We start from the raw sequence: 11,026 nt of genomic DNA on the forward strand, positions 1-11,026 counted from the left end.
AGTATTTATATTGTGTGCTAATGTGTAGGCAATATAGTTATATATATAGTTTTTAATCGCTGAAGATAAATGTAGGACAATGTTAAAAAAACAACATTATTTCAGGACGTCCCGCAAAATATGAATAAATTCGAGGTACTGGAAACCCTGACAAATCTGGGTAAACGTATGCGGCATTGTGTACTGTATCCAAGTTATATTTTACATCGAACTTGCTCTGTTTGGTTCCCATATTGAAATGAATCATCCATTCAACAGAAAAATCACAATATAAATGCATATTGTATTCACACATTTAGGGTTTACGCATAGTTTAAATTAAAACTACAACTGAACACCCCTCTAGTAAGCAAAATGGTATGCTCCACCCAGAGCGCTTCCACAGTAGGCCTACGTTGGTTGTAAAAAAGTCAACACGCGATTTTGGACGCATCTCCACAAGTGTCTGTGTTGAGGCTGGGGTCGAGTTGAATAATGTGCATCAACAGGTGTTTAGGGAGTTCAATTTTCCTCTCGTATACTCTGAAGGTGAGTAGGTCGACTACTCTTTTCATCATATCGCATGTGACGCTTGTTGCACACAAACCATACATAGCCTACCTAATACACATAGGAAGAAATGCGTTACCGAGAAGGTTTAGACATGTTTATGTTTAGTGATGTGTGTTTGGATCTGAGGGGCATGGCTTTATCAACTAATAATTTGAGTCCCTGAACACGGTGAGTAGTTATTCAAAAGTTAAGTAACCAACTAATTGTAGCCTGTGTTGTTGGTTGAACCTTGTGTTTTGAAATATATATGCAAATTGTGTGACGGTTTTTACTTGGACATGGGTCTATACAGACATTTACTTTACCGATATGTGCCCCCATATTGTTGAAGATATTTTTGCATTTTTATTTTATCTACCCAGTCGGGTCTCTTTGATTCGTTGGCATGTGTTTCCCAGGGTTTAACTGTTTGTGCTATAAATTGCTCAATGACAAAGTTGGTCCCTCGCACGGCATGTCATGAGAGATTAGAGCGGTTTTAAGGGTTGCAGATGGCTGTGCTGGGCGATGCAGGGTCCGCACTGGTGAGCATCAAGTGGGACATCTGCAGTCGTCAGTTGGGGCTCACTGATGCGCGACTGTGGGTCATGACGGTTCGGATCGATTCATAAACACAACTGAATTTATGATTTAGTTTGGACATGGGTAGCCTACGTGGGCCTAAACAGGTCGAACATGGATATCTAAGTGATCATGTTGTGATTAATATACTTGGAATTCCATGTCCCATTTTATGAGTAATTTAGGTCCAAGGGGATAACATGTTCCCAATGCAAATGTAAAATATCTTGCAGACCGTAGATCTATCAGAGTTTACTTGTTCTGATAGTGTTTTGGCATTCCTCCTAAAAAGGATTTGATTTGAGCTTCCTACGACTCTTACCCATAAACATGTAAAAATATCAAGAACTCAAATTTAAAGTGCTTGATTTGATGCTAATGACTTGGCTTCAAATGCATCTGGGCTCCATTTCCAACATCTCAATATTTGTTGTTGGTACAAAGTATAAAGCACTCCCTCGCTGTGATTAGAAAAGTACAATTACATCACACATATTAGGCTTACATCATGCTACGTATAGGCCTACATATATCAGGGTGTATACTATACACGCACAGATAACAGTTGGGTTTAGCTGTGAAAGCTGTTGAAGGCTACTGGATTTTCAGGTTGGTTAGCCTAGATGGGCAGGTGTGAGTGATGCTGTGTTTGAACATGTTCCTTGAACTTGGTGAGCAAGTGTTTCTCCTGCAAGCAAATAATATCTCCTGCTCCCATACCGGTCCTTTTGTTTACCTTAGCCTCCCCAAGATTTATGTTGGGGAGCTTGTAGGTTATGAAGATTAACATGGGATAACTGCATTCAAGATTTTGTGATTTTTTTGTCTGTATGCAACCTGTCAACTGATGTTTCAGCATCTACGTAGTTGTGTTAAATTAACACTGGTGTGTGTGTGTGTGTGTGTGTGACTGTAAGGGGGTATGTGCACCATTGATGCACAACAAGGCTTCAATAACATGGATAATTAGGGATCAGGGTGTTATTGGTGAGTACTGAACACATCATGTTTCTTTGATGTGGATTATGTATGTAGCCAAGATGGATTACCTTGGTCTTTTTGTCAAGTTGTTGTGCGGCGCGGGATTCAGACTGGGATTAGAATCATGGAGCTGCACTCATTCATCAGATTACCGGTAATTGATTCTGAGAAGTTAATCAGATGATAGAGGTCAAGATAGTAACACAGCTTCCCTCCCAGTGTCGTCCAAATGTTGTCGAGGAACAAATCATCTCTTAAGTAAAGAAGATTACTTCAGACAGACATCGTTGTTTGCTTTTCATAGTTTTTTTCCTCTGAACTCTAAATCTCAGTGCAGTCGTGTAACAGTGGAAGTATTAAAACTCGGTTTTTAAAACAGCATAAGTATAACCTTTTAAGAGGAGGAGTATATTTAGACCGATGGGGATGAATGATTGTCTCCCATCTTTCCATTTAGTTCTAAGTTATGGCCTATTAAGGTGCCGACACATTTTTTAATTTGATGTGAAAGATTCAAGTGAATACATGACCTGTCACTCAACCGTAGGTTAATCATCAGACGTTGGGCCCTTGAGGCATAATAGTTTTCAGTAGGGATGCACTGATATTTCCTGGACTGATATATTTATTATCTGATTCCAATGGCTCATATAGCGATGCATTCCTTGCTTCATACACCAGATCAAGATTTCTGATGAAATACACAATGCTTCCTTTTAGAAATCCCGGTCAGGTTTCCTCAATCCCCCCCCCCCTAATGATTGCTCTTTCACTTCTGTAGATCAACCATGGAAGATGAGCTACCGCCTGAATAGAGTCGTGGGGAGATAAAAAACAAACCAAACAAGCAGCCTTTTCCCCGGAGAAAAAGAAGGGTCTAGTAGCAGTTTGATTGACGGACGACCTGCGTTCTTCCGACTCCGCCCCCCTCACCCCGCCACTGGACGCCATGTCGGTCTTGGCCAAGCCGGAGAGGACCATTTGCGTCCTCCTCCCCAACAAAGAACAGCTGGACGTCCCCATGGGGGTAGGTGTGGCTATGAATCACCCCTGTGTCTTCTCTATCACCGTGGTGCCCTGATAAGGAACATGCCGTTTGTTCTTAGAACATCCTAGGGAGGGATTGTCTTCCTCCAAAACAAAGGAGGATATCACAAACATTATCGCAAACCACCATCTTGGTTTATTCTCCCCCCCCCTCATTATAATAAGAATAATAACAACTGGTTATTCAAGAACTATTGGTCAATAAGTACCAAGATGACGGGTTTGAACGCCTTTTATGGAACTTCAGAGTGCCTGACTGAAACCCTCCCTATCGTTCTCTGCATCGCTGGTTGGTGAGTGCATGTTGACTCACACTCTGCTCCCCCCCCCTTCACCTCCGTCCAGCTCAAGTCCACCGGCCTGGACGTCTTCAATCACGTGGCTGCGCTGCTGGGGATCAAAGAGCTGCACTTCTTCGGGCTCACCGTGGTCAAAGGTAAGTCAGGCCGTGTGGTGGAACGGGCGACCCCTGTAACATCTGTGACCCGGAAACATATCGGATCTTGTGATCCTGAGAAGAGCACAAGACCGCCGCATGAGGTAGGACCGGCCTCGGTCCATCAGATGGATAACGTCTTCACGTCTTCATACGTGTGACTGGTGATGGCTGATGAGTTTGCGCATCACAAATCATGGTTTAGTGTTGTTGTGGCCCTTTGTCATTTGGTGTCTGTTGACACACTGGGGAAAAATGGGGATTTGCCTTCTTTCACTGGCACAAACACCACAACAAAAGTCCCAACACACCCACCGCGCCCCTTCGATCTTCATAAAGGAGCCCTAATCCTCTTTAAAAAAAAAATTCTCTCATTCCTTTTGTACCCCACCTTCTATATGTATTTTTTTGATAATGGTTGGTTTGCATTGCTCACCGCACAACACAAGGGGCCTTTTGTTTTTCTGGTGTTTGGCCAGGGAGCACTTAGGCTCTGGATGCTCGCAATATTAACTTCATTAAGGCAGGAATGCACTCCTGGCATTCCTGCTCTTCAGTGGAGGGAGGGAGGGAGGGAGGGAGGGAGGGAGGGAGGGAGGGAGGGAGGGAGGGTGGGATGGACTGGTGGGGGGGGGGGGGGGAGGGGGGGACTCGTCTGAAAGAGAAATGAGGAGGAGGGGTTGAGGAGGAGGAGGGGGAGGATGAGGAGGCGGTGGGGGGATGCAACTCAGCAAGACAAGAGGAGTGTTGCTCACGGGGGGGGGGGGGGGGGGGTGAATAGGGGTGCGGGTGAGTCACAGCGTTGGGGGGGGGGTGGAGGAGGGAGGAGGGAGATACGGTGAGAGGAATTGCCCCTCTTGTGAGGCAATCTGGGGAACGTTATTTGTCAAATAGTTTCAACATCTGAAAGGGGAGAGAGGAGGAGGGGTTGCGACATGGTAGACAACATATCTGTGGCATTGCACCAAGGCCACGCAGTTTCTGGGGCTAGCAAGAGATCAGTGTTGGGATGTCCGTCACAGTTATGAATGTGTTATCGTGTCCCAACTGAGGCAGAAAGTGACGTAAACCGTACCTCAACCTATGTTGGATTGATATAGAAAGAAAGAACCCCCTTTGTCATTGATAACCACTGCTGATGAATACAAGTTGGCCATGAATCACTAATCAAAGGAGGCAAAACGTGTCAGAAAGCGGAACGGTTAGCCGTCAACATAGCCGCCACTCCTGGGGGAAGCCTCACTCACTAACGATGCAACAGGGTTTTTCTGCCTCTTCTTCTTCCACTTAATTGCGGCTATTGTTTGGAAAACCTTCCGCTTGGTCGCACTGTTCTTTTGTTTTGTCCGCTGACTGTGCCCTTGTCTCCGTTTGTTCTTCCCAGACAATGAGCACATCTTCCTGGACATGGAGGAAAAACTGACAAAATACTTCCCCAAAGAATCCAAGCCGGATTCACCCAAGGTACAGTTATTGACTAAAAGAAAACGGGCACCATCAGATGGCATATGTAGCCACGACATAGTGACCATTTGATGTTGCCCATGCCCCCCATGTCCCTGTATATTGTCCACGAGCCCCCATACTGGCCTACTTACCCTTCCCCACTCAGACATACTGTTTCTTTAGCATGACAAAAAGAGATCCCTGCATGGTGTTTATTGAGTGTGTTTGTCGTCGTAGGGGCTGCCGAAGAGGCCCCTCCCCCTGGTGCTCTTCCTCAAGGTGCAGTACTACGTGGAAAACGGCCGGCTCATCTGGTACGTTCCTGCACATGTCCCGACCATGACTCGCTCCCCTGGACGGGAGCCAACTCTCTCTGTGACCTTCTTCGCTCTGCCTGGCATGCCTCTTAGCGTGCCGCGACACGCATCAGTCCAATTACCGGTGTCATATGTTGCCTTACTATTGTCTCTTTTGCTCCCTCCACCACCACCACCACCACCACCACCAACACCACCACCACCTGCAACACCACCACCTCCACCACCACCACCACCACCTGCAACGCCATCACCACCTGCAACACCACCACCTCCACCCCCACCACTACCTCCACCACCACCACCACTGCCACCTCAACACCCACCACCACTACCACCACCACCACCACAACCGGCAACACCTCCACCACCAACACCACCAACACCACCACCACCACCACCACTACCTCCACCACCACCAACACCACCACCACCACCACCTCAACAACCACCACCACCACTACCTCCACCACCACCTCCATCTCCACCACTACCACCTCCTCCACCACCACCACTACCTCCACCACCACCACCTCCTCCACCACCTCCACCACCTCCTCCACCACCTTCTGCGTGGCCCCAGTGAGCGTAAGGCCCGGCACCTCTACTACTCGGACCTGCGGGAGCGGGTGCTTCGCTCCGAGTGCCGGCAGCAGGAGGAGGTCTACTTCCAGCTGGCGGGCTACGCCCTGCAGGCCGACCTGGGGGACCACCCCCCTCTGGAGGAGGTGGAGCAGGGGGCCGGCCCCCGCTTCCAGCCCAAGGACTTCTTCCCTCCCTGGGTACGTTGTCCGCCGCGATGCGCCCGGCTGTCTCGGCTACGAGACAGTCCAACGAGGTGTGTGTGTGTGTGTGTGTGTGTGTGTGTGTGTGTGTGTGTGTGTGTGTGTGTGTGTGTGTGTGTGTGTGTGTGTGTGTGTGTGTGTGTGTGTGTGTGTGTGTGTGTGTGTGTGTGTGTGAGATCATTGAGTTGAAGTGTTTGAATGAATTTGAAGCCAACTTGAACCATTATCATCATCACATTATGTTATTAATTATCATTAAATAAATCTTTCATCCACCCCTTTTTAAGATCCATTTGAATCAATAGCGACTTAAACCACACAATCCAAAGTGCTGCGCGATAACAACACAACAACAACAACAGACATTCAAGAGACTGCAGCTTTTGACGTGTTTTTTCTCGGCGTCGGCGCATCCAGATCGTGGCCAAGCGTGGGGTCCACTACCTGCTGTGCCACGGGCCCAAGGTGCACCGCGAGCTGTCGGGCATGTCGGCGCGGGACGCCATCTTGCTCTTCATCAAGGAGTCGTGCCGGCTGGAGGACGTTCCCGTCACCTACTACCGGCTGCAAAAGGTCAGAGGTCAACGCACGCCGGTGTCGTACCGAACGCGCCGCTCCACCTCCTCCTCCTCCTCCTCCTCCTCCTCCTCCTCCTCCTCCTCCTCCTCCTCCTCCTCCTCCTTCTTCTTCTCGCCGACTAAAAAGGGAGAGTTTCATCACGTCGGTGCTGATGAATGAGCACTTGTGGAAATGAATCACTTTTCATACCAGCTCCTTTTCCTCTCTCTATTTCCAAGTAAAAACACGCCTGTGGGTCAACATTACCCATGTTGCGTTGATGGATCTGCCGCTTGTGAAACCGGCATTCACTTCATGAATTTTAATACTATTTTGAAAGCTGCAGTGTTTTCTCTTACCTAACCGGTGAACTATGAGGGAGCTCATCTCTGACACGGCTTGTTATCTGACCTCTCAACCACCCCCCCCCCCCCCCCCCCCCCCTGAATTATTCTTCTCCCCAGGACAAGAAGGAGGACCGAGGAACGGCCCTACTGGGGTTGACTCTGCGAGGAATGCAGGTTTATCAGGTGTGTACGTCGGCCAGATGAAGTAGGGGCGGCGGTGGTGGTGGTGGTGGTGTTTGTGTGTGTGTGTGTGTGTGTGTGTGTGTGTGTGTGTGTGTGTGTGTGTGTGTGTGTGTGTGTGTGTGTGTGTGTGTGTGTGTGTGTGTGTGTGTGTGTGTGTGTGTGTGTGTGTGTGTGTGTGTCTCTTTGTGCGTCAACAACATACGTCAGCAGAAGAGTGCTGGGTTCCCTCAATAACCCCCTTAACCCCGTGGCCCTGCTTGTGAAGGATGTGTGTGAGCGAACCATGTCAGGAATGTGTGTGTGGGTGCGTTTTTGTGTGTGTGTGTGCGTGTGCGTGTGTGTGTGTGTGTGTGTGTGCATGGGCACTCCATCCCTGTATCAGCAGGGGAGGAGGAGGTTTGGGGGGGTGGGGGGGGTGTTAGTGCAGGCTGCCATCTCTGTCATGTGTTTGATCCGTCCGGGGTGGACCATCTGCAGGGATTAGGGGTCTGGTTGTGGGGCTGATTACGTAGCCAGCGGGCCGTGAGATATCTCAGAAGGACTCCGCCGCCCTCGCTCAGGGCACGGTCCAGATGGCCCCAGCAAACAAGAAACTAAAACTGGAAAGACGGAGGGATAATTGATATTTAATTAGTCAAATTTGTGCGTATGATATGTGAGGGTTGATCTTGACTGGTGACGGTCGGTCCAGTACGTTTGATTATTTTTCCTTGTTCTCCTCACGTAAAGGAGATGAACAACCTACGTCAGCTGCTGTACGACTTCCCCTGGTGCAACGTCGGGCGACTCACCTTCTTGGTAAACGTCTGAATACTTTAAATTCTGTTCAGCTGAAATCAGGCAAGAAGTCTCGCTGGCTAATTCCACTGTGGGCCGAACATGGAGGCAATACGCCTTGTAGTGACCCAAATAAATAATTTACATCGGTTAATGCGGTAGTAAGCATTATGTAAGAACTCACTAAGGGGGAATTAACTGTTTTACTTTCGGTCTAGTAATCAATGGTGTTCATGTTTACTAAGGTAATGGTGTTCATGTAAACTAAGGTATTCATTTATATATTGTTTAATATGGTTTACCAATGACCAGCATTGGTAAATGACTACTAGACCATTAGCTAACTGTTAATCAACTATTGAGGTAACTGTTTGTTAATGTTTATGACTGCATTAACTATTGTTAATGTTAATTAATGGCCAATTATTGCACCCTTATTGTAAAGCCAAGCCCTGGCCTAGCCACTACTGTGCTAGTACATAAACACCAGTGTGTATAACCCACCCATCTGCGTCCGCTCGCTCCAGGGCAAGAGGTTTGAGATCCAGCCCGATGGCCTGCCGTCCGCCAGGAAGCTGGTGTACTACACGGGCTCTCCGTTCCGCTCGCGCCACCTCCTGCTGCACCTGAGCAGCTGCCACCGGCTCTACCTCAGCCTGCAGCCCGCCCTGAAGCACCTCCGCCAGCTGGAGGACACGGAAGGTGAGGAGGAGGAGGTGGAGGAGGAGGTGGAGGAGGAGGAGGAGGTGGAGGTGGAGGAGGAGGAGGTGGAGGAGGTGGAGGAGGTGGAGGTCTGAGGACCGTCTAGATCAGAAGATCCCAGCCTTTAACCTAAGGTGTACTACTAGATTTTCGGCCTGATCTTTCATTGACCATCTCATGTAAAAACAGTAAAATAAATGGATAAATGCACCTGCAGTCGCTAAGCAGAGTGCCAGTGCCCCATTTATACAAATAAGGTCAAATAAGCGAAGCTAGAAGGCAAACGTTTGCTTTTTAACTTGAAATATAATTTTCCTATTTCAGGATTAGGTTTAATAGTTTAATTCTCGCATTCTTCTCGAAATTTTTTGATATATTTTTGGTCAAACCGCAACGCCTCCGTCTCGGTCCCGTATCTCGCGTCAACGCGTCCCCTCGGCTCGTGTGTCCCCAGACCAGAAGCGCTACCGGGAGTCGTACATCAGCGACGAGCTGGACACGGACCCCCAGGGCTGCTGCTGCTGCTCGGAGGGCAGCCCCCGCCTCTCGCGCCAGTCCACCTGCAGCTCGGGCATCGAGGTGGACGCCCGGCACCACGGCAACGTCTCCATGGAGATGGCCTCCGTGGGGACCGCCGTCTCCGCCGAAGGGGGCTCGGGCGGCGGCGGCGGACGGCGGCGGCGGGCGGAGAAGTGCTTCAGCTCCGCCGCCAGCCACGGCTCCTCCCACACCTCCGGGGTGGACGTGGGCGGAGTCAATGCCCCCGCGCCGGACGACGACGAGGACGACGAGGACTCGGGGGATGAGGTGGTGGAGTTCGACTCGGAGGAGGTTCTGAAGGACGGTGAGTCGTGTGTTTGTGGGGGGAAGTGGCTTTGGAGGGAGGCCTGACGGGAGGAACTTCCTGTGGCTGATTTCTCCAGCTTTAAAGGACCCCTATTTAACCACCAGGTGCGAGTGCCTTTAGCCAGTACAGCCCTGTGTCTAAGGTTGAATCCGAATACTCATACTTGACTGCTATATAGTATGCATTTTGTAGTACGCCACAAATATAGCGCGTCCGAATGCTCAGTACGCATTGTATGTACTAAGTACTCGGATTCAGCCTTAGTGACAGCACATGTAGTAGGTTCCACCTAGATAAATGATGGATAGATAATGGTCGAAGGATCCATCCATCCTACATCTAGGTGGCCACTTGGATGTCACTGAGGCACACTAAGCACACGGACACCTGGTGGTAAAACAGGGGCCCTTCTAGTAGTTTATTAACACAGTTTTGGTTAATTTCCTTTCCCTTAGAGTTGAAGAGAAGCAGAACCGAAGAGACTCTGGTCGACGAGCACGTGGACATGTTTCACCTGGCTGATCTTCTCCAGGGCATATCGGTGGACTTTTCCCCCGTCAAAGACAACGACCATCTCCGTATGGATCTCTCCTCTTCAGTTTCCCTTTTTAAATCGATGAATCGTTTCAAATACGTTCCTTCTATATACTGACAATTTTCCCTGCGGTGGACCCTCGTCCGCTGTAGTGAAGAGAATCAATCAGTCACGTTTCATGTATTGTTCTGAACTGAGCTAATTCATGTACTCGTCGATTCCACAGAGGGTGAAGGAACTCCCTCCAACAACAACGACAACCACACGGTTCAGCTGCGCAACCACAACCTCGCAAAGGTCCGCTGTCTGTTATTCACATTCGCTCATCGCATCATTTCCTCCCGCCGCCCACTTCCTGTCTCACCACCGCCCCCCCCCCCGTCTGCCGTCTGTTCCCCCAGGTGCTGCAGTCCAGGGCCCCCGTCTGCGTGGACCGCCAGAGCCAGAGTCTAGACGACGTGCGTCTGTTCCCGCCGCCCGCCCTGCTCCTGCCGGACTCCTCCCTCAGCTACACCTTCGGGCTGCCGGCCCCCCAGGACAACAACCCCAAGGGCCCGTCCTCGGCGGACCCCCGCGGGTACTACCCCCCCGGGTACTACCCCCCGGGGCACTGCCCGGCCAAGCCCTCCTTCTACGGGCGCCGGGCGCCCAACTGCCTCACCCTGGACCGGCTGGGGGAGGAGCAGCTGCTGGAGTTTATACTTTAGACGGACGGACAGACGGACGGACGGACGGATGGAGGCAGGGATGTGTGTGCGTGTGACGTTGTTGTTGTTGTTGTTGTTTTTTTATCCATGTCTTCCACCTCGGAGGCGACGCACCATTGTGACGTCTTCCTGGCATGATGGTGACGGTGTGTGTGTGTGTGTGTGTGTGTGTGTGTGTGTGTGTGTGTGTGTGTGTGTGTGTGTGTGTGTGTGTGTGTGTGTGTGTGTGTGTGTGTGTGTGTGTG

The 11,026-nt window shown here is 49.9% G+C and overlaps 1 protein-coding gene across 2 annotated transcripts; it reads left to right on the forward strand.

Moving 5' to 3' along the window:
- The first annotated feature begins 397 nt into the window (after window positions 1–397).
- zgc:172136 (uncharacterized protein LOC566376 homolog) lies at window positions 398–11,015 on the forward strand. Of its 2 annotated transcripts, none has more exons than XM_056610225.1 (14): window positions 398–720; window positions 2,876–3,121; window positions 3,487–3,577; window positions 4,962–5,041; window positions 5,261–5,337; window positions 5,924–6,122; window positions 6,543–6,698; window positions 7,148–7,213; window positions 7,943–8,011; window positions 8,518–8,692; window positions 9,147–9,536; window positions 9,995–10,117; window positions 10,301–10,371; window positions 10,476–11,015. In XM_056610225.1, exons 2-14 carry the CDS (start codon window positions 3,044–3,046, stop codon window positions 10,779–10,781), a joined length of 1,881 nt encoding a protein of 626 aa, XP_056466200.1. In that variant the 5' UTR covers window positions 398–720; window positions 2,876–3,043; the 3' UTR covers window positions 10,782–11,015. The 2 variants fall into 2 exon arrangements, with proteins under 2 accessions (XP_056466200.1, XP_056466199.1); XM_056610224.1 differs by having other exon boundaries at window positions 398–528.
- Window positions 11,016–11,026: the final 11 nt, after the last annotated feature.

This window comes from Gadus chalcogrammus, chromosome 15, assembly GCF_026213295.1.
Source record: "Gadus chalcogrammus isolate NIFS_2021 chromosome 15, NIFS_Gcha_1.0, whole genome shotgun sequence".
Classification (NCBI taxonomy): domain Eukaryota; kingdom Metazoa; phylum Chordata; class Actinopteri; order Gadiformes; family Gadidae; genus Gadus; species Gadus chalcogrammus.